Source organism: Podarcis erhardii (genome assembly GCF_964252035.2).
Source record: "Podarcis erhardii genome assembly, chromosome: 12".
In the NCBI taxonomy this organism is placed as follows: Eukaryota; Metazoa; Chordata; class Lepidosauria; order Squamata; family Lacertidae; genus Podarcis; species Podarcis erhardii.
In genome coordinates, this window is record NC_138513.1 from 46,424,604 (window position 1) to 46,447,973 (window position 23,370).

At 45.1% G+C, this 23,370-nt stretch overlaps 2 protein-coding genes and 1 long non-coding RNA gene across 3 annotated transcripts in view; 2 read left to right on the plus strand and 1 right to left on the minus strand.

Moving 5' to 3' along the window:
- DPY19L1 (dpy-19 like C-mannosyltransferase 1) overlaps positions 1-4,684 on the minus strand; it is a 45,794-nt gene extending 41,110 nt beyond the window's left edge. The window contains exons 1-3 of the mRNA XM_081834791.1: positions 4,517-4,684; positions 1,506-1,574; positions 464-488 (exon numbers count right to left, since the gene is read on the minus strand). Coding sequence (XP_081690917.1) covers positions 464-488; positions 1,506-1,574; positions 4,517-4,634 — 212 coding nt within the window. The 5' untranslated portion in view covers positions 4,635-4,684. The remainder of the gene's footprint in view (positions 1-463; positions 489-1,505; positions 1,575-4,516) is intronic.
- Positions 1-23,370, plus strand: part of LOC309326292 — a 300,370-nt gene that overhangs the window by 38,523 nt on the left and 238,477 nt on the right. The window lies entirely within an intron of this gene.
- On the plus strand, positions 17,058-21,696 carry LOC309326207 (uncharacterized protein). The gene is made up of 5 exons (XM_081834705.1): positions 17,058-18,297; positions 18,375-18,493; positions 18,625-18,774; positions 19,186-19,328; positions 19,482-21,696. Exons 1-5 carry the CDS (start codon positions 18,105-18,107, stop codon positions 19,591-19,593), a joined length of 717 nt encoding a protein of 238 aa, XP_081690831.1. The 5' UTR covers positions 17,058-18,104; the 3' UTR covers positions 19,594-21,696.

A 23,370-nucleotide genomic window follows, 5' to 3' on the forward strand; every position in this document is an offset into this window, starting at 1 on the left:
TGAATTGCTAGCAAACAAGATTCAAGGATCCCCAGGCATGTACCCCCAAATGAGGGAAACATCAGGTGCCATCCTGGTGCCCAGATATCAGCCCATAAGTGGCCAATAGCCAGGTGCAAAATGCACCTGGCGAATTTCAGATTCTGGATCTAGCTCATGGCAGTTCATCAGGAAAGGGTCTAGCTTTCTGGACCTGAGAAATAAAACATCCCCCCAAAGAGAAAAATATAGCAGGGGAAGGTGCATGCATGAAGAAGATGTGTGGGTAAACAAAAAAGGTTGGGTAAAAAAGAATGAGAGATTGAAGCTCTGATAGCTTTTCCATATAAAAGGAGAGAGACAGGAAAATTCAAATATAGGAACCATTGCCTAAGGCATTAATAATATAACAAGATCCCAATTTTAGGTGGACCTTGATGAGACACACATGCCTGCTGAGACCTTGTAACAGAGATAAACTTACCAGTGAAGAATTCCAGCAACAGCGGCTGTTTAAAACAAATCACAAAAAAGGTAAGTTACTTCAACCTCCTGTTTAAAAAATCTTTAAAAAGTTACACCTAGTTCTCAGGGACAGCAATAGGGACCCAGAATATTACTCTTTATTATTTTTAATGTATTTTAGATATATAACTGTACAAATGAGAGCATGGCCCAGACCAACAAAGACTGAAGTCAAACTATTTGAATACTGGCTCCTCAGAAGGTAGCATTATGATACTATGTCCGGAGAGCAATTTCATTACACTAGAAGCACAGAGACATGCACACTGAAACTATCAGTGTAACCTCTGCTACGTAATATGAACAAATCAGAAAACAGTAGAGATTGAATCACCAGTACATGAAGTCTATGGCGAATTGTGCATATGCATCTTACTTTAAAATTAGGGCCCTTGTCATTAGAATTGTGAAAACCTTGAGTATTTGGTCACTAGATGTCTGAAAATGTGAGGTCAACTCTAAGAATTAAGTTAAATGAACTTAAGTTTCATCTACAGTACTCAAACAGTGACAATATCATACTTAATGCACCAAAGTAATCTACTAATATTGGCCTCTACCCAATTGTGTCCCTCCACTGCCAGAACCCTCCTCAATCCAGCAAAGTTTCCATTATCAAAAGGTAGATTTGTGTGCAATTTTCAGTGGCCCTCACTTCCTTATGCTGCCTCCTGTACTCTCCCAAGATCTACTCCAGAGGGTTAGCGACCCTTTAGAAAAGCATGCTAGGTGACTGCAGAAAAAATATCATTTTCTCTACACTAGCCCACAGCAACCTCTACTGGATCAAAGGGCCTGCCAACATCAGAAGCACACAACTGGATGCAACCCTCTGTCCTTATTAGAATCAAAAGCATATCAACAGCTGAGACTTAGCTTGCAATCCTGTATACACTTACCTAGAAGTAACTTCAACTGAACTCAGTAAGAGTTACTTCTGAGTAGAAATGGAGGACTGCATTGTTAAAAAACTACAATTTTAAACATAAATTTCTTCCTACCCATTATAAGGGTAATCCATATCTTGCTATCTGCTCTTGCAATGAAGATTCCTGTTTCATTCAGATAAGCTGTGTTAAAAAACAAAGTAATTTCATTAGACTTTCTAATTGCACAAAGTTATTTCTTTAAAAGTTGTATTTCAACTTACAGCAGTTCACAAATTTGCTGTGGACAAAAAGAGATGACTTTTACAAAGTTCTTTCATGTGCACTTTTTTGCATTTTTTATTTTATTTGAATCTAGGGCTTTACACCACTGCCACCAACCATAGCAAGTATCAATACTGAGTTACAGCATGTATAGTCCAAATGAACCTGAATAACATTTTGTTTAGTTTCTGCATGATTATTAATACTTGGACTAAATGCAGATCTAAGTTCCCAATTCAAACAAATACAGATCATTACTTTAAATTCATACTATTGGTTAAATTAAAAGCCTTAAAAGTTCTTTAGGTAATAGCTTATTGCATGTGAAGACCAATCCTATGTATGTTTCCTCCTAAGCAAGTCCCAGTGAGGTCAGTGGGGTATACTCCTTAGAAAACACATGGGATTAAAGTCTTATGCACTGTATTATATAGCATGTTGCCTGAGGAAAGGACAAGTATGCACAGTCCTTAAACAATTCTGTAGTAACCCAGCAAAAGATACTATGTTACCTAAGGAAATAAAAATCACATTCTGCACTGTTAAGGAAAGCTGACAAACCCTGCCATGTTTTGCTTACATCACAATTTAGGAGACAGCTTGATAGAACACAATCTACAGAGAAAAAGGTGCGGCTCTTTATGATTTCAGCACTTTTAAAAATCACAGGAACATGGAAAACAAAAGCCCCCCCCCCAATAACCCTCACAACCCTTTGCTTAAGCTCTATAAATGTAAACCCAACACCACTGAAATGGATCACAAGGATTTTCATTAGGTTGCCAACCTTCCAAGTATCAGAGAAGCAAACTGAAGAAATGAAAGAGCCATAGAGGTTTTATTGGGTGTCTTGATTTAAAGGAACAATTTATCGTCCCAGCGAAAGGGTGATTTAGAGAGCAGCATCCCTAGTTGAAGTCAGGGTGATGTCCTCTGCCTTCTCACTCATAAATTCTCGGTCCCATCAGTATCTAAGCCCTTCCCATTTTCACCCCTTCCAAGAATTGAGCAGCAGGTTGCATCCTCTCCATTCCCATTCAAGCCCTACCTGCGATATATATATAGATAGATATATATTTAAAAAATAACCCGCTCTTTCATCAACCTGCAACAAGGTGGCTCACAGCATGCAATAAAGACCAATCTACAATTAAAAACATCCAAAAGGACAAGTGAAGTGACTTCTCATCCAAAGGGGGCAAACCCGTTTCCCGTTGCACCAAGGTGTTCCCATCGGTCGCCTGCCCACCCATCTATTTCTAACTATCTTGACGACTCGCTGACTTCCTTTCTGCCAACCTTATTCCTGAGCATAGACAGAAATTTCCCCCCCAAAAAATGCCGCATTTTGTTACATGTTTGGATACCTCCTTCAACGTAATTTTTTTAAAATAAAAGTTTTTTAATGTGTGTTTTTTTTTAAGGGGGGCGGAAACCAACACCTGGATGGCTCAGTGGGTGAGGGCATGGTGCTGATAACGCCAAGGCTGCAGGTTCGATCCCCGTATGGGGCAGCTGCAGATTTGGGTTGGACTAGATTGGAGCCTCAGCTTCAGGATCTGTCCTTCCAGTGAGCACTCAGGGCTGGTTTCCTTAAGAATGGAGAGGTTTGATCTTCTTGCAGTCCGAGGAGACTCTTGAGAGTCCCATGGACTGCAAGAAGATCAAACCTCTCCATTCTGAAGGAAACCAGCCCTGAGTGCTCACTGGAAGGACAGATCCTGAAGCTGAGACTCCAATACTTTGGCGACCTCAGGAGAAGAGAAGACTCCCTGGAAAAGACCCTGATGTAGGGAAAGATGGAGGGCACAAGGAGAAGGGGACAACAGAAGACAAGATGGTTGGACAGTGTTCTTGAAGCTACCAGCATGAGTTTGACCAAACTGCGGGAGGCAGTGGAAGACAGGAGTGCCTGGCGTGCTCTGGTCCAGGGGGTCACAAAGAGTCAGACACGATTAAAAAACTAAACAACAACAACAGATGATCCTCAGGGTCCCTTCCAACTCCACGATTCTATCTATGAAACCAAACATTAAAATTAAAGTGGAAGATCCAAGGGTTGTACAGATGGAGAATGAATGACTACCTACTTGAAAAAGAAGAAGTGATCGAAAAAGCTAAAACTACCATAAAAGACTATTTTGACTTAAACATCAATAAAGGAACAGGTATAGACACAGTATGGGATGCTAGCAAGGCTGTGTTAAGAGGCCTCCTGATACAACAAAATACCCAAAGAAAAAAGGCTAAAGAAAAAAAGAAGAAGAATTAATCCATCAATTGAAAGAATGCGAAAAAAATATGATAAAAAACCCAAACGACGATGGCCATAAGCAACAATATAAAATGCTCCAAACAGAATATTCGATATTAATAAGCCAAGAGGTGGAATGGGGAATAAAGTTAATGAAACAAAGGTCCTTCGAATCGGCAAATAAAATTGGAAAGTTTCTGGCGTGGCAACTGAGAAAAAGAAGAAAACTTAGTACCATCAATAAAAGAAAAGTTGAAGAACAAATCCTGGAAGACCCCAATGAAATAAAAAAGAACTTCCTGAAATTCTATGAGAACCTATGCAAAGGAGAAGAAGAAGATTTAACGGGCATCGCAAAATACCTAGAAGAAAATAGTCCTAAAAATATATCAGAAGAGGAAAGAAGACGATTCTATCTATGAAACCAAATATTGCAAGCGAAACAGCCCCCCCCCCAATCCGAGGAAGGGTTCGCGTTCACACGAGTTCCGTCTCCGCCACCTCACTTCTGGGGGGGGAGAGGGAGAGAAGCCCCGTGGGGAGCTCGCTTTACTCCCGAGTAAGCCCGCTGGGAAGGGCCGGGCCCCGCTCCCCCCCCCCCCCTCACCGCGCAGCCAGTCCTGGCACTCGCGGAGCCCCCGGGCCAGGCGCTCGCGCTGCTCCTCCGGGCGGGGGCTGCCGCCGTTCTTGGCCGCCGCCGCCCTCCTGCCGCCCCCCCGCTTCATGGCGCTGGAGGCGGCCCCGCCGGGGAGCTGCCTGCCCCGAGGCTGCTGGAGGCCGCGGGCGGCGCCGGCCGGTCCCTTCTCGGCGTGGGCTCGGCTGGGGCTGCGCTCGGGCTCGCCGGCTCCGCTCAGGCCCCGCTGCTGCTGCCGTTGAGGTAACTGCGGAGGGGGAGAAGGCGGAGGGGAAGCGCCGCCTCCTCCTCCTCCTGCTCCTCCTCCGCCGCCGCCTGAGGGGGGCGGCGCCTTCTTGGCCCAGCCTCGCCTCGGCCGGCCCATTCCCGGAGCGGGGCGGGACGAGAAGAAGAAGGCTCGCGCGGCCGCGCGCGCTCCCGCCGCGAGGTAACGGCCGAGAGGAAGAGCCTCTCGCGCGCCCTGGCCAACTGCCGGTCTTGGCGCGCGCCCGCAGCCCCCCGGCCCCGCCCCCTTCCCTCTCGCCGCGTGGAATCCCAGAGTTCGAAAGGGGCTCCGCGTGGTCATCTAGTCCAACCCCCTCTTCCCCCCCCTCCCCTCCCACCACGTGGCTTCTTTGCACCCACCAGCGGCGATCCTAAAGGCACGAAGGGAAGAGGCCTCCTCTCTCCAATGTCCCATCTCCCCGGCAGCTGGGGTGCAGGGGGCTTCTTTTAATTTGGTGATCATTTGTTGTTGGGTTTTTGTTTTTTTTGGGAATAATATTTATTAAAGTTTCAAAAAAGTTGCAAGGATAAAAGAAAAAAAAGAAGCAAAAAAATACAAAGTACAAAAAAGTAAAAACAATTAAAAACAAATCAACCTTTCCATATCTTGACTTTCAATTACTGTACTTGTTTCCCTGACCTCCTCCCACCTCCCTTTTTTGTATTCTAGTTCAATTAGTTGTTTCAGCAAATCCTTTCCATTTTTGCTTTTATCATAATAATTTATCTTAATATATTATAACTTTACATTCTCACCTGTTAACAATCCATCTTTAGATACTCCTTTATAACATTACTGCTAAAACCACATAACTTCATTCCAACATCCTTCTGACATTCCTTAATTTTACAATATTTTTGTAAATAGTCTTTAAATTTCTTCCAATCTTCTTCTACCGACTCTTCTCCCAGGTCTCAGATTCTGCCAGTCATTTCCGCCAGCTCCATAAACTCCATTACCTTCATCTGCCACTCTTCCAGGGTGGGTAGATCTTGTGTCTTCCAATACTTTGCGATGAGTATTCTTGCTGCTGTTGTGGCATACATAAAAGAAGTTCTATCCTTCTTTAACACCAATTGGCCAACCATGCCCAGGAGAAAGGCCTCTGGTTTCTTCAGAAAGGTATATTTAAATACCTTTTCCATTTCATTATAGATCATCTCCCAGAAAGCCTTAATCCTTGGGCATGTCCACCAAAGGTGAAAGAATGTACCTTCAGTTTCTTTACATTTCCAACATTTATTATCGGGCAAATGATATATTTTTGCAAGCTTGACTGGTGTCATGTACCACCTGTATATCATTTTCATTATATTCTCTCTTAAGGCATTACATGCCGTAAACTTCATACCTGTGGTCCATAACTGTTCCCAGTCAGCCATAATTTGGTGATCATTTGTAGCTGAGTAAGATTGGCTTCCACTAACACGGTTTTAACAGTGAGTCCATAAGTGACTGTGGAGGCCAATTCTGGATCCACACCTCTGGATCTACACGTAGTGGTTAAGAGCGGTAAACTCGTAATCTGGGGAACCGGGTTCGAGTCTCCGCTCTTCCGCATGCAGCTGCTTGGTGACCTTGGGCCAGTCACACTTCTCTGAAGTCTCTCAGCCCCACTCACCTCACAGAGTGTTTGTTGTGGGGAAGGAAGGGAAAGGAGAATGTTAGCAGCTTTGAGACTCCTTAGGGTAGTGATAAAGCAGGATATCAAATCCAAACTCCTCCTCCTCCTCTTTCACAGTGGGGACATTAGTTTCCAGGCGGAAATTGGTCATGGTGATGGTTTGCCAAGCGTGCCTTCCTCTTAGCATGTTTCTCCATTTTTGTCCTGAGTTTGAGTGTCTTCAAAGCCCATGACACCTTTGGTAAAGGCTGTTCTCCAATTGGAACGCTCACAGGCCAGTGTTTCTCAGTTGTCAGTGTTTATACTACATTTTTTTTTAGATTTGCCTTGAGACAGTCTTTAAACCTCTTTGTTGACCACCAGCATTACACTTTCCATTTTTAAGTTCAGAATAGAGTACTTGCTTTGGAAGACGATCACCAGGCATCCGCACAACATGACCAGTCCCAATGAAGTTGATGTTGAAGAATCATTGCTCCAGCACTGGTGATCTTTGCTTCTTCCAGTACACTAGCATTAGTTCGCCTGTCTTCCCAAGTGATGTGTAAGATTTTTCGGAGATCTTATCAACCATACTGTATGCTTGTGAAACATGGGCCACTTATAAACGCCATCTCCAACTCCTCGAAAGATTCCATCAGCGGTGTCTCCGAAAAATCTTACACATCACTTGGGAAGACAGGCAAACTAATGCTAGTGTACTGGAAGAAGCAAATAGCTCTGTAAACAAGCATTTTGGTTTCTCTGCGAATGTCCCGGTCCTCAAACACTTCAACTGGGAGAAAGCTAAACTCCATCTCCCCAGCAGCTGGGATGCAGGGGTAGACTGCCCCTTCACGAAGAGACTCCACAGCTCAGGATGTGACAGGCCAGCTCAATCGCTCATAATAATAATCATCATCATAATAATCAGGCCTCATCTCCCAACATCTGTCACCTTGGAGCAGCCATTCCGTCCATGCTTCACCAGGCAGTTCCTGCCTCTGAACTGTGCCAGCTGGTCCATATAGGAACAACTGTCGAGAAAATTGGTGCCTGCATTTTGAGTTTTATTTTCCTTGCCCTTCCTTCTCCTTTTCCCCTTGTGTGTTGTGCGTAATCTATTTATTTGAATGTAAGCCTGCAGGTAGCCTTGCTTTGAATTCCTGTAAGCTGCTCTGGGAGCCTTTTCGGCAGGGTACAGATGCTCAGGCCTAGCTCTCACCGGTCTCACAGACAACAGATTCAGCAATCTGCCTTCCTTATGCCTTTTATGGAGTTTTTTTCACTAAGTAATCTTGCCAAAGAAGTAAAGTTGCTTTGCGGACAGAGTCTTTCTAACTCCCAGCAAGTTGAGGGAGGGGGGTCACACCCATTTCACTCTGGCACAGAGCCACTTCCTTTGTTACCTTAATGACCCATACTTCGACGGTCATTACCTTACCAGGAAGCTAGCCTGGCTGTTCCAGGAATTGAATCCATGATGGATCTAGGAATTAGAAGGAACTCCAATAAACAGTCTACCACTACCACCACCCTGTACAAACTCATAAGAGTATGCTGGATTCCCCCAGTTGCTGCCCATAAGTATCAGAGTCTTTGTGATTAACTGATTTTTATCTCCAGCTTTCTCCATTTCAGATTCCTTCTACTTTTGCTGCTGCTCCTTCGGATGCCTTGTCCATCCTGTCCTGACATTTGCTTGGTCTAATTTTCAAAAAATTAAATAAAAATTTCCTGCCAATCTGTTTTAAATTTACGAAGAAGGAGTGCACAGTCCTAATCTCCTAACAGTTCTGGCATCACTAATCTGCATTGTATGTTCTTGAGTATGTACTCTTCCTTAAGAGCGTTAGGAACCTTCCTAGATCAAAATCTGCCTTGTCGTATTGCAAGAACTTGCTAGCAAGGATTAAATGATCCGTCCAAAACTGGTGAACTGTAGTGTTCTGGTCAGGTGAACCGTAGTGTACCTTCTGCCTAGCGATGCCCTAATCAGTAAACTGTTCATACAAAAGAACAGCTTGTACTTTTTAATATATATATATAATTTTTGATGTGCCACTTCACTAGCTAGCTTCTGAACCACAGAAACTGCATCCCATTAGCTCTTGCCTTCTGTGTACTGTTACACTCTCAGTCACGTCCGCCCACATTCTAGAAGCTTTATCCAGCTTTTCTATCCTCCGGCGAAGAATGCTACAAATAAAGCACAATGTCTTTGAAACGCGAACTGTCTTGCCATTCATTATTTAGAAAGTCTGAAGCGGGGCTTGCTGACTTTTGAGGCTGCTTTTTCAAACAAGAGTCAATCTTTTGCTGGTCTAGTCTCCCAAATAGCTCCACCAAAGTCAATAGATAAACACTGATTTATGCTAGCTAAGCATCTAACCCTGGATTTAACAGTATCTGGGTTTTGTGATAAAGGATTTCTTTGCAGATGGCTTTTACTGAGACATAAGTCTACTCTTTTTAATCCCACTGCTGCAAATATTCACATATTGAGAGCTTTTTGTACTGCCTGCTGTAAAGCAGGAAGATTTAAGGACATGTTCGTGGGGAGCAGTAAAGCTGCAGTAATTTATATTCCTCAGAACCCATATCCAGAGTTCATACACAAAACCGCACTTTGTACTCTCTTATTAATTGATCTGGAATAACTACTACCCACCTGGTTTTGTATGCACAATTGCTCATGCTAACTGAAATCCTCTTTTCATTTGTAACTCTGTGTTAAAAATGTGGGAGAAATTGCACTGGGATCTTGATTGTGACTAAAACAGGGTGGTCAAAGGGGTCGTCACATTAAGCGATCAAGAATATTCAGACATATGAGCAAGATCCTAATCAGCAGCATTCCTGTTTTTATACTGAATATTCAAAGCTGATTAATGCACAGATCCATAACACAAAGCCTCTGCGCTTATAAACGATCCCATTTTAATTATGTTTTTTTAAAAGAAGAAGAAGATTGATTTTAAATTTTAACTTGGTTATTTAATTGCACATTACATTTGTTTTGGAATGGCATCTAATAAATCTTGCAAATGAATATATTCAGGCTGCAGTTCTACACAGACTTTCCCTGGGAATCATTCCTGTTGAATTTAGTAGGGACTAGGTGCTCAACATCCAAACCCAGTCTGAGGGCACTTCTAGATAGTCCCCATTTTCAGGTGGGATTCAATCATAGAATAGCAAATTTGGGTTGCACGGTTAAAGTCGATTAGCGTTCTTGCATAGCAAGAGTTTCCCCTGCCTCCAAATAAGACTTATCATGATAAGTAAATGCACTAGAAGGGGCGAGAGAATAATTGTTTTATGCAACATTGTCTAACCTCCATGCACACTTTGTGCAAACAAATCAGGATGAATGCCCAGTAAATAGGTCATCGGGAAGCAGCTTGAAATTGTGCTTCTGTTTGGAAGAATTCTTTTCTTCCCGGCTGGACTGATCTCTTGAAAAGCCTTTGTTATATCACTGTATGCATTTCTGAGCAAAACAATCATGTTCTGTGCTTGGCTGGAGGCTGGTTTTTTCAGGTTTACAAAACAAAAGTGCCTGTAACAATGGCTGTGACAGACTATACATGGGTGTACATAAAATTAAATATTTAATCACTATACATCTCAGAATAAATTACATTCACACCAGTTGGCCTTTATATGAGATTCTATTTTAATAGATTCTTTATCATATAGGTTCTGTTTGTAATTGTGCTGGGAAAAATAATTGATGCTTGCTTATCTGCTTAATTTTCTGTGTGGTGGCTAAAGGCTAATACTGTCATCATGCATGGATAATTGCCTGGAGCTGGACATTGCAGTATCAAAGTCAGAACGAAGCAAAATGCCATCTAATCCAATCTTCTGCATTGAGGCAGAACCATCCACAGCCTCTCACAGAACATTCTGCACATGGTGTGTCACAAGCAGACCGCATAGGCATTGCAGTGGGTGCTTTCAGAGCAAAAAGCTCAAGATGCATTATTCAAATGACCAGAGGGCATTATTCGCTTATTAAAAACATTGATAACCCACCCTGCATATGCACAGATACCAAGGTGGGGGTGCAGAAGAGAACATTTACAAACCATGTCGTGCATGGGTAGGCAAACTAAGGCCTGGGGGCCGGATCCAGCCCAATCGCCTTCTAAATCTGGCCTGTGGACGGTCTGGGAATCAGCATATTTTTACAGGAGTAGAAATGTCCTTTTATTTAAAATGCATCTCTGGATTATTTGTGGGGCCTGCCTGGTGTTTTTGCATGAGTAGAATGTGTGCTTTTATTTAAAATGCATCTCTGGGTTATTTGTGGGGCATACATTTCCCCCCTCAAAATATAGTCTGGCCCCCCACAAGGTCTGAGGGACAGTGGACCAGCCCCCAGCTGAAAAAGTTTGCTGACCCTGATGTAGTGTATGGAATGTTAGGGGAGGGGTAGCTGGTGGGAGACACTTCTTCGGGGCTAACTTGCCCAGCTTTGGTCCCCGCATTTTGCACTCAGCTCTCACCTGTGACTCCTAAAAGATGTCAGCATGTGACAGAAGCCACACTCTGAGAAATGGCTTTCAGATGGCCGGCTAAACCAGGTGAGGGGAACTGATGGGTCCCAAACCATTGCTGAGTTAGGAATAGGAAGACAGGCTCCGGTGGGTTGAGTGGATGAGACCAATAAAGGTAAAGGGTAAAGGGACCCCTGACCGTTAGGTCCAGTGATGGCTGACTCTGGGGTTGCGGTGCTCATCTTGCTTTATTGGCCGAGGGAACCGGCGTTTGTCCGCAGACAGCTTCCGGGTCATGTGGCCAGCATGACTAAGCCGCTTCTGGTGAACCAGAGCAGCGCACGGAAACGCCATTTACCTTCCCGCCAGAGCATGTTTGCATGTTTATAGCGCCAGAGCGGTACCTATTTATCTACTTGCACTTTGATGTGCTTTCGAACTGCTAGGTTGGCAGGAGCAGGGACCAAGCAACGGGAGCTCACCCCGTCGCGGGGATTCGAACCGCCGACCTTCTGATTGCCAAGTCCTAGGCTCTGTGGTTTAACCCACAGCGCCACCCACATCCCTTGATGAGACCAATAGTGGGTTCCTTATTCAAGAAGGCAGGTTCTACACGTGCTGTAGAAGGAAGAGAGGGGCAGATGGGGCTTGTCAACCTGGGAAGGGAGCCCATCTAGGAGAAGGAAAACTCTGAACCTAAACCTCTACTGCCTTACAGCTATACTTGTCAGGGACTGGGCGGAGGAGGAATGGTGGAGACCGCCCCCCATCCTGACCCTCCCAGGGAGGAGGAAGAAGAAGGCAGTATGGATTTACAACTGGGATTTGAGGGAGGTTGCAGCTCAGAGGCAGAGGAGGGGGAAATCATGGGTGAGGAGGAGGCAGAACTGGAGCAGCAGCTGGCGGACGCATATTCACTAGAAAGCATTCCAGACCCTCCATCTCCCAGAACCCGGCGAGCCTTAAAAGTAGGAGAGCAAAGAGCTCAAAGACAGAGGACACTTAGCAGCAGCCGCAGAGGAGGTGATAAGGATGACAAATGTGGAAGTGGGAGAGACACGGGGAGGTGTTGAATATTCACTCGGGACAATGCCATTATCCAAAAGGCTGGGTTCTATAGCCTCTCTCTGTAAAAACTGAAATAAAATCGGACTGTAAGAAACTTCTCCTTGTCTTTATACTTTCCTTGGCAACCAGCTGGGAGCCACTGACAACACCTTGACAACACTCATCTGGCGCCATCTGGTCTTGCATGTTTATAGCGCATTCAAACCTCTGTTTCTTTACTAATGTGCAGTATTTGAGTCCTGAGACCAGAGAGGTCATTGCTGCTAACACAGCAAAACCAATGCAGGAGGCAGCAGTTATGAATTACCAGTCTTAGAAGCTACAGCAGGTGTCGTGATTCTCCAGTATTCACCCTGAGGCACACTCCGTTGTCTCTCAGGAAAGACAGGTGCCAGCAACAAAATACACTAATCGATTAAAAAACCCAGAAGAGTCAGTTGGGTAAGGAGGCATCCAGCTTTGGGAAAGAGGTGAGGAGGGTTCTGATAGGGCCCTAGAGACCTCCCACCCCCTCCCCAAAACTGAGAAAGTGCTGACTAGGCTTTGGGAAGGAGGAGGGAAGACTCTAGGGGCCTCTCTTACCCAAGCTTTGAGAAGGCATCCTTGGTTCAGTGCCCAGTACCTGCCCTTAGCTCACACAGCTCTAAATCTGTGACAATAACTTGTTATGGCAAATAAAGACAATAAAAGTGACTGGAAGGACAATATAAATTTATTTATTGTTACATTTTTATTCTGGCTTGTCAAATGGTTAAATGCACATCGTGGTAAATTATCACTAAGTAAATGGTTACCATGTTCACATTTTGTATAGTGGAAGAAAAAATAAGCACTGGAAAAATTTCCATGCAAATCACTGATAGCTAGATGTGTAACCTCTTCAAGAGTTCCACCACCAGTTAAGTGTCTGAACTTCCATGGGATTTTACAACAGCTTGATCATTACCTAGCTATGTACTGTTCATTTAATACGTCACTCAACTAAAATCCAGTTGATTAAGCTAAGCATATTTAATCAGTTGACAGATATATTTTTTATTCTTTCCAATGCAAAGTTACTACAGAATGTGTAGCTTAAAAGTCATAGTTAACAGGTGCTAGTAGAATGTTTCTGCAGTATATTCGGATTACACAGTATAACCAACAGATGGCACTGTGTGCAAAACTATATTAATGTAGCATTTAAGAAATATCATAAATGTTTCCTATCTTCAAACGATACTGTATTACTCTAGTACCTGGGATGGCCAGTTTTTTTCAGGCCAACAACTACATTGACTGATGCCCAGCCCTTGAGGGCTCCTTGCCAAAGTGGGAGTGGTTGAAATATGGAAGTGGGTGTGGCTAAAGTGTAAACATGGGTGTGGCCAGTTTTTATTTTTAAATGATATACTGTATTTACTCGAATGTAATGCACACCTTTTTTTGCCAAATTACTTTGCAAAAATTAGGGCGTGCATTATATTCGATGACACATTACATTCGAGTAAATATGGTATTTTGGAAATCGGGGAAGGGGCATTACAAAAAGCATTTATTTATTAAATGAGAATGCCCCAGTTATTTCAATTCAGTTTATAATGGATCTCTGGTTAAGATTAAACAACAACAAGAATCAAATAATGTGTTAGAAAAGAAACAGCTCTCTTTTCCCCTAGGCTCAAAGAATTGGGACTTTTTGACTAAGGGAAGAACATGATATAGATTCATCAAAATGTGGGCTGATATTCAATATTATTCATAGAGTCATTGAAATCAATGCACTTAATTAACCTAAGCCCATTGATTTCAGTGGATCTACTCTGAGTATGATTTAGTTGGGTATCATTCCTTGTATTATGGGGAGAACAAAATAAGATAAGTTATTTTCTGCCTCTCAAAGTGCTGGAACTTGGAACTATAAAATCCCTGTAATAGTGAACTCAGATGATTAAGTACCTATAAGATTGGAAGCAACGTAGGGGCACAGAAAATAAGGGTTTGTTGCTATAAACTTCAGAGAATACCTAGGTATGCAGCAAGGCTGTGGCCTGGCTGGACAGAGCTGGCTGAGAGAGGTTCCCTGACCATCAGCAGGGCCGTCTTACCCATAGGCACTAGGGGTGCGGGACACCCGGGCGCTGAGGTCTCAGGGGCGACAGGCTGAGAGTCTGGGGCCCGAGAGTTGAGTCCAGGGAAGATTGCGCCCATCTCTCGGAGCACCACAGTGGGCTCTTCTGCTGTGGGTGGGTCTGTGCCGTGAGTTCAGGGACAAGCGAGCCAGCGAGGCACTGAGGTGGCCGGCCAGCTCCACCCTCCTGCATTTCTGGGACTGGGAAACCGGGGGGCGGGGGGGGGGTGCCGGGCGGATCTTTGCACCCCGATGCCACATATGCTCAAGACAGCCTTGACCGTCACGATGGTCCCTGGGAGCCAGAAGAGCCTCATCCAGGAGCAAACCCCCTGCTGGGGTGGCCACCTGGCCTTCCGAAGATGGATTGGTTCAGTTTCAGCGGCACAGAGTCCCCTGCTCCCTTTGGGATGCCTTTGGTCACGTTCTTGAAGTCATAAGAAATAAAATGTAAAAGTTTCCCCCCCCTACCTTAACCTGCTTGTCTTGCGCAGCCTACCTGGCTAGGCACCTCGCCCTCCCTCCCTAGCTGGCTGATTGACGCTCCAGGCTAGCCAATAGAGCTCATCAGCCAGCAGGCTCTTCTGGGGTGGGAGGCGCTTGATGCCAATGGCTCCCACAGAAGCAACCAGACCTTTCCTGGAGCAGCAGCCTCTGCTTGCAAAGCTCTGTCTCCCTCAGCCTCTTGCTGGGGGTCTAAGGGGTCTCTGGGCTCCTTTCCACCTCTAGAATGGATTGTGTGGAGGCTGCAAAGGAACCCTCTTACCTTGAGGGTTCAGTCACTGAAATGGCCCACATGAAGGGTGACATGCAAATTTAATAAATAATCACCACCACATGCCATTTCCTGGGCATTAAAGCATCATATACAGGCACCCCCAAACTCAGCCCTCCAGATGTTTTGGGACTACAACTGCCATCATCCCTAGCTAACAGGACCAGTGGTCAGGGATGATGGGAATTGTAGTCCCAAAAATATCTGGAGGGCCAAGTTTGGAGATGCCTGCACCATCACCTTCCTATATTGGAGCTCTCAGGGGGATAAGGGGTTATGCCGACGGGCGGCAAAGCAGGAGGAAGAAAAGCAGAATTGATGGTTATCTCTTCCCCCTTTTCTTCCTTCTATTTTGGATTGGTTTCTACATTTACGATTATTCTGGCAGTTAGAAATTCAGCAGGTGAGGAGCATTTGCCAGGCACTGCCTGCTGCCTGTGGGGCCCAGATAAGCCTCCCGAGAGAATCTGAGAGGGGCTTGAGCCCCACAGCCTCCTTGAAGTTGGGCATGAAGGCCTACAGGGTCAATTGCTGCATCTCTGTCCAGGAAAAGCTGTGGGTGAGGAAGGTCAGCTTGGCCCCAGCAGGACAGGACTTGCCGGGGGACACTTCAGGCCTCTCCTTGGGCCTTGGGAAAGGGGCTTTTCCTCTGCCTTGTTCCTCCACATCCCTTCCATTCGGTGTCTTTGGACTTTCCAAACCTGAGGACAGGACTTGTCTCACCTTCTTTTAAATCAATGTCAGCTGCTTTAAGAGACAACAAGAGTCTGCATAGCAGGATAAAAATAAGAGGAAAAGGATTAAACTGTACATTTCAAAGAATAAATACCACCCTTGAGTTGCATGGCATTAATATTGTTCTAACCACTAGGCCACATGGACTGTCCTAGAAGCTTGGCATTGAGGCCATGAATTCCACATTCTCAACTGCTGTTGCCTAGCAATGGAGCTTGTGACCGTTTGAATTGAGGTTCCTGGATCCTCAGCATCTCGAGGTTTGTAGAGGTGGCCTGTAGTGACCTTTGCTCAGTCACTACATTAGAAGATGGCGGCCCAAAGACTCCTGGAGGTAAGTTGAGGTTGCCATGGCCAGGGGACTTAACTCTAGAACCTAGATCAATGGTATCACCAAGTTTGGCAAAGAGCTATCCAAAGTCAAAGAAAGGGTTGAGCTTTGCCCAAGTTGTTGGAAGGGGAGAAGGAATGCCAAAAAGGAAAATTTAGTGTTCTATATTGCAGTCAATTGACTATTATTTTGAACAGAGGATTCCTTCTGATTTACGTACATGTGAATCTGGGAGAGGCTTCATTTCCATTTCTACACACTGGATGTTATCTTTGTACTATAGTTTGGAGGGAAAGGGAAAAACAGAAGAAGAAAAGAGTGTGAACGGCTGGCCCAGTGGAGGAGAAGGGGGTGCTAGATGGATCTGATTTTTCGGCAGCGCTGATGCAAGGGAGCCCTGCTGTTCAACTGTCCACAGAGTCCATCATAGGGGAGGGCTGCTCCCAGATGCAGGTGAGGGAGAGACAGGAGGCCTGGCAGAGCTCTGCTCCTGGAGGAAGGATGGATGAGAAACTGCACCATGGGCTCTGCTGAGACAGGCCAGCTCCCTCAGGCCTCCTCTCCCCCAACTGGCATCTGGTGGCAGCCATTTCATTTCACCAGGCTGCCTCTGTGGGAGAGATGAGAACAGCATTCTAGACCCAGGGGCCTGAGCTTGTGAGTTGTCTTTTCCTCTGCCCTCCTTGCCCCTTTCCTTGTGTGCTGTATTTCTGTTGGTCAGATTGTTTAATACAATAGAAGTCTGCAATTAGGGAGTTTCTTGCATTTGATTTCATGGAAGGCTCTCTTGGAGCCTTTTGGGCTTAGGAGAGGGGTACAAATGCTCTAAAGGAATGAATGGATGAATAAGGTCTCTAAGGAAATGGAGGACAGAGATTTCCAGTTTGTTTCCCAACCAACCTTGCCTGTGCTTTCCTGATCAACACAAAAACATGAATGGGTCTGATCCATTCTTCACATTCCGACGTTCATGTTTCTCTTTCTCATGGCCAGGGAATTGATTTCGATGAGGATCAAATCTTGGAAATCAGTCTGGAAGAAGGAGAGGATCTTCCTCTAAGGTAATGCTGTGCTAATCCCCTGCCCCCAATTATCAATTGTGAAATATACTTGGAGTCGAGAGTGGATTTCATGCTCTTTATTCAGCTCATAGTGGTGAGGAGGAATGGAAGTTCCCCCAGAATGTCTGCTTTATAGACATTATTTACAAAATGGGCCCCACGTGATTGGCTAATTCTGGGATTCTCCTGTAGGCCAATCAGGTTGCGGATTCACTTCCATCTGGAGCTGGATTGGGTGGCTCCTGTGGACCAATCAGACTGCTGCATTCTGAATCCTATTGAACTCAGTACATAACAAATTGCTTTCAAAAGACACCACCCCCGTCCATTTCTATGGTGGTGGTACTAGGGGTCTTTGAAGGATGGGAGGCAATAAAATCTTTTGACACAAGTGCTACTTCTCTCTCCCCTCAGCATCCCAAGCACAGGTTCTCCAGATGCAGCTGATGTTCCTCCCGAAGGCTTCAGCAAGGACCAGCTGAAGGCCAGACTTACGGATGTCATCACCACGATGAAGAGTGGAAAGAAGATAGTCCGAAGGAAGGCGATCCCGAGATCTTTCTGACCTCCTGTAGAAGATCCAGGAATATGTGAGTTACTGAAGCAAAGCATTGCAACCATGCAGGGCTGTCAAGGCTTTCAGGCTGCCGCTTCTAGGCCCACCCTGCAACGTGCCCAAGGGACAATCAGGCATCCCAGTACATACCCAGTTTTGAGAACAGAGCTGGGCCATAGCAGAATGAATCCTAGTGAGTAAAACAGCTGAGAAAAGATGTAAAAAGCAAACATCAGGAAAAGAGGGGTGGGAAGTAAAAAAAGATATTGATTTTTTTTCTGTATAGGATGCTAAATGTTTTGGAATGTTTTGAAGATTTAATAAAAATGTTTTAATTATCAGTTTTTATCCATCCATTATCCGTGTTTAATCTTGTATTTTATTCAGATGTTTTATCCTATGCTTGTTTCTTTGTCCTTATTTGCTCCAACATTTATCAGTTAAAAAAAATCCTAACTGCTATTTTATTTATATGTTTGTTTGTTTGTTTTTTATCCTGGTCTGTGACCGTAATAAAGTTTAAAAAATTAAATTTAAAATGTTGTAGGAAAAATGGTGATGGGTTGCTTCTCTTATCAGTCCCTTCTCTGGGTTTCTTCTCAGCCATCGGTAGCGCTTCCTGCATCCTCCCTTGGCCAACTGGTGGCTATTTCCTGTCTGTGCGCGTTGGAACCAGACCCGGAGTGCAGGCAGCAGGCAGCAGAGGCCCTCTGCCATCTTCTGCCCATCCTGCGGCGCAAAGAAGGTAAGACTGGAAGAATGCATCCCAGCATGGGATGGGGTGAGCAAGACCTGAACTAACCCTTTGGCTTTCCTTTGCAGAGACGCTGGCACGAACGTCCAGGAACCAAACACTCATCATCAGAGCTCAGAAGGTCCTCAATTCCACCAGAAGTCCGGTTCCTGCATTGTTCATCAATGACTGCTACTCTCTTGCCAGGGTAAGTCGCTGTCACACACGGCATAGCAGTCTCTCAAGCCACGTGTTCTAGGTTCCGCAGAGGCAGCACCTGGGCTTTCTGCTCCCCAGCCCTGCCCTGTGGGCATCTCTGACCTTCCTCGCTTGCTTCAGGTCTTTGGCGCCTTTCTCCCTGCTGAGCAGCTCTTGGAGGCCATGTGCTTCCTGGCCAGCAACCTGGTTCTTGAGAGCAGCTTCAACCCCTTGGATATCTCCCACCTGTTGCAAGAGTTCATCAAGCAGTTTAGCGGCAAAGCAGTAAAGGTAAGATGTCTGCAAAGGTAGGAGAGGAGAAGAATCTCCGCTTTGGTGTAGGGGAGGCAACCTAATGCCATTGAGTGGCCAGGGACACATGTTTGTTGAGAGGGGCCTGGCAATGTCAGGACAAGAAGCACAGCCAAGGGTCCTGAGAAACATGGGTTCTGGAATGGGGAGTCTTCCTTCTGGGAGCAGACGGGCAAGCTTCTTCTCTTGGCCTACAATGGAGAGGGAAACTGGTTCCCTGGAGCTGCCTGGGTACAATACTCCCAAGGACCCTGAGTGGTACCTTTGAAGGAAGATGGCTGTGGTGGCACAGGTCAAGGGTCCCTCTTTCTATGAGGGATGGAGAGATCCACCTGCAGACAGCCCCGCTTCCTTGTACTCTCCAAGCAATCCTCTCCTTTTCTCTGACAGGTGGAAGTGCTGCTGGAGGCCTTCTACAAAATCACCCAGGGGCCTACAGTGGAGGGCAGAAACATGGCCGTCTTCGCTTTCTCCATCTTGTCACACCACAGTCTGGAGAAAGTGGTTGAATACCTCCTCCAGTTTCCCTTCGGGTATGGAGCCCTCCAAGTTCTACCGGGCTAAGGGAAAGGTTGGCAAGCTGCAGAGCTTGCTCAGAAAGCCCTTGCTGCCATTTCCTCTCTCTGGGGCACAGCAGCAAGCAGAAGACTTGAATTTGAGCGTTGCTCTTGTTTTTGCATTCACAGAGGCTGCCAGAGAATATGGAAGGAGGTTTTAGCATTGGCTGACCAAGAACAACTGATCCATCTTACGGCCGAGCAGCTTTACCAAAGCCCCTTGGCGGAATCTGCCACCTAAGTGGTAAGGACCAACCACCTGCTTTCTGGCTTCCTTCTTCCCAGGGTGATATCGAGGGGTTTCTGTATTCTGCACAAAAGCAGGGAAAGTGACTTGCACCTCTCTGTCTTCCAGGAACATCTCACCAGCCTGTCGCACACCACCTTCAGGATAAAGAAATACAAGACAGCTGTGCGCTGGAACTTCCCACAGCTGCTGATTGCTCTCCTGGGGATGGTTGTGAAGTTCCACTACGACCAGGAATTCCTCGGGTGAGTAGTGTGCTGCAAAGGTGCCAATGGAGTCATTTTCCCTTCAAGCTCTGGGCGTTTCCAGTCCAGCTTGATTTTCCAAGGGAGGCTCTCTTTCAGGCGACTGTTAGAGAGCAAGGATGGGGAAGGAATTTGAGTGCATGACAATGACCCTGGTAAAAGTGGCCTAATCAAAGGGAGGGCAAAATTCCTCTTTGGAGCCCTGAACAAAAGTTTTTCTTCCTTCAAAAGGCTGGGGATACAATGCGACACTCTGTTGAAGGTCTGACTTGTAAAATTGTGAATGCAGTAGATGCATGACAGATACCATACATGCAGTAAATCTGATTTGCAGAGTTAATTGCTGCTTCAAGGTAGCAATGGCCACAAGCTTAAATGTCCTTAAAAGAGCCATCTTCTAAAGTAGACAAATTCATGGAAAATTATATCTATCAGTAGAATATATACCCGTACCTTTCTCATCTGTACATATTCTGACAGCTCCTTTGAATCAAAAGGTTTCAATAGGTCTTTGTCTGCCCTTGTGTTCCTGCCATCATGTTCAGTGGCAATGCGTCTCTGATTAGCAAATATTGGAACTAAGTGATCCATCTGGGAGCTTTAGATCTCTCATGAGCTTCCTTGTTTAGCACTGATGGAGGCAGAAGGCTAGATTTCATGGCTGGTTGGTTGAATCCAAAGGCAATTCTTGTTAGGTTATGCTATTCTTCTGCTTAGCGTTCATTCCTTTAAAATGAGAGCTTCTTAGTGGAAGACTGTTCCCTCCAGCTCACAACCCCAGTGGTGCAACAATGCCATCGTGTGGCCAATTTTAATAAAAGCTGCTGGTGTGAAGATGCTGAAAGGTCATCTGTTTCTTCGCCTAGGGTCACCTCCAGACCATCAGTATCTTGCAGGAGAGATTCAGTCATGTACCAGGAATGTAGGTGTGCACAGTTAAAGTGGATTTAAAGCACTCTGGTCCTCTGATGCAATCAATTCATTCTTATTTTTTTAAAAGCCAGACCTTTTGCAGGTAGAAGAGGGACAGATATGGGATAAACAACTAATTAATGGGAAGACAGATGACATCTATCTTTTTTGTATTTAACATTTGGCATTTCTGTATTTAACTGTTAAGACTTTTTTTTTTTCAAAAATGGCTGCTGCTTAAGTTGTCTGTTGTTGCTTTAGTTTTCTGTATTCCACTTTGTGATAAGTGCTATAGAAAGGGTAATTAAGTCCCTAAAAAACTTTAAAATAACCACTGCACAAACAAATCTGGATGGATGCTTCCTGTTGTATAGCCTCCCGCTAAGCAGAACAAATGCTTGATGAAGAAAGGACACGGTCCAACCTCTGTGTAAACATCGTGCAAGCAAATCAGGATGAATACTCAATACTGTAAACAAGTTGTATGGAGGAGTCCCAAGGGAAAGCATGGGTGCAGGGAGGAAACCTCTGCCCATTACAATGCTCGACTCAGGAAAAACAGGACTCCGTAAGATATCCTAGAAGTCAGACAAGGGGAAATAACCTCTCCATGACACACACACCCTTCCACACCTTCATTATAGGCTGTGCCTGAAAGTACAGGACAGGCACAATGGAGTCTGGCTAAGACCCTGATGGATGGTCTAATTCATTATATGGCAGTTTCCTATGTCCCTACCATGGCTCTATGTCCCACTGGGAGAACCAAGTCGGAGGAGAACAGAAATGTAGACTAAGGGAAAGCAGCACACACACAAAAATCTGCTTCCTGCCTTCTGTGTTAATGAAGAGCCAGTCACCAGTTTATAGGTGCCGGTGGCGATCACACAGGGTCCCCGGACGTTTGACGGTCTATTGATCCCTGTGCCAGCACTATGATCACTTCTCTGCTGCCACCAGCCCGTTTCTCTTGCATCCAGACAGTTGTTAACAAATAATCAAGTTTATCTTATAAGCATGAACAAGTTTATGGTTTCAGATAATTTTTCTTGTCAGTTTCTTATCCTTAGTTTCTATACCGGCCTATACCTTCCTAATAACTTCTAACTGATTATCCCAACTGTCTATCTGATTCTCCTAACAGTTTCTCTCACTCTCACACATCAAAACTAGACCAACCCACAGACTTATCCTCCCGCTTCCTTCTCCAAATCCCAACTGACTTCCCAACAACTCCAACTGTAACTCTAACTCCTCCCCTTGGGTTCCCGCTGGCCAATCACTTCACACTCATTTAACCCTTTCCTTATGACCCACCTAGGAGGGCAAACGCCACAGTGCCCCTTGGTACTGTGCAACTGGATTTGTACAGATGCTGTTTCTTACCAAACCCAGACTGAAATCTATCTAGATTCAAGTGCCAAATTAGTTCTGTTGAGCTAAAACACAAATACAAAGGGAGTCATGTGATTAAAAGGGCAAAGGAGAAGGTCTCTCAAAAAATGGCATGTGCCACTGGTTGGCCACCAAGCTTGTTCCTCCTCCTCCCCAATGGAGATACCGCAGAATCAGGCCTGCACTATCTGGCATTCAATACCACAGAGCATGGCGACGACTGCTGACTTAGATGGCTTTAAATGGGCATTAGCACGGCCGGATTTAGGTTTGATGAGGCCCTAAGCTACTGAAGGCAATGGGGCTGTCCTTTGACAACAACAAATTGCCGCTGTTTTTTGTGTTGAATATATGATATATGGTAATTTATGGACCTAATAGGTATCTAAAGCCATTTGCACATAACAAAATATGCATTTTATCAAAGTAATTGTTGAACTGAAATACAATTAAGAAGAAGTATATTAATAGTGAAATAATTATTAAGCTGTATGTAGGTTTTATTTTATTTTGGTTTTTTTATCTTATATTTTGGAAATGTACATCCAGTTGTTGTTTTCTGTAAATTTTTTTTTGGGGGGGGGGCCAAGAGAGTGAGGCCCTAAGCTATAGCTTGTTTAGCTTATATGTAAATCTGGCACTGGGCATTAGACAAATCCAAGGAAGAGAGAATAATCAGTGGCTACTAATCAAGACACAGGTGGTGCTGTCGGTTAAACCACATAGCCTAGGGCCCTGCTCTTGCCAACCTAGCAGTTCGAAAGCACATCAAAGTGCAAGTAGATAAATAGGTACCGCTCTGGTGGGAAGGTAAACGGCGTTTTCGTGCGCTTCTCTGGTTCGCCAGAAGCGGCTTAGTCATGCTGGCCACATGACCCGGAAGCTGTACACTGGCTCCCTTGGCCTGTAAAGCGAGATGAGTGCCACAACCCCAGAGTCGGCCACGACTGGACCTAATGGTCAGGGGTCCCTTTACCTTTACTAATCAAGATGGATACTTGCTGCTTCCACGAACAGAGGCAGTTTGGCTCTCAATACCAGCTGGGGAATATAAACGTGAGAGAGACCTATTTGCCCTCAAGTCCTGCTTTGGGTCTTGACTTTGGGGTGCTGGTAGCCAGCAGGTTTTCCGCATGGCGTTTAAAAAGTACTGTATGCCAATTGGTTTAAAATCGAAACAAGCTTGAACAAATGAGCACATACCATATTTAAAAATCCC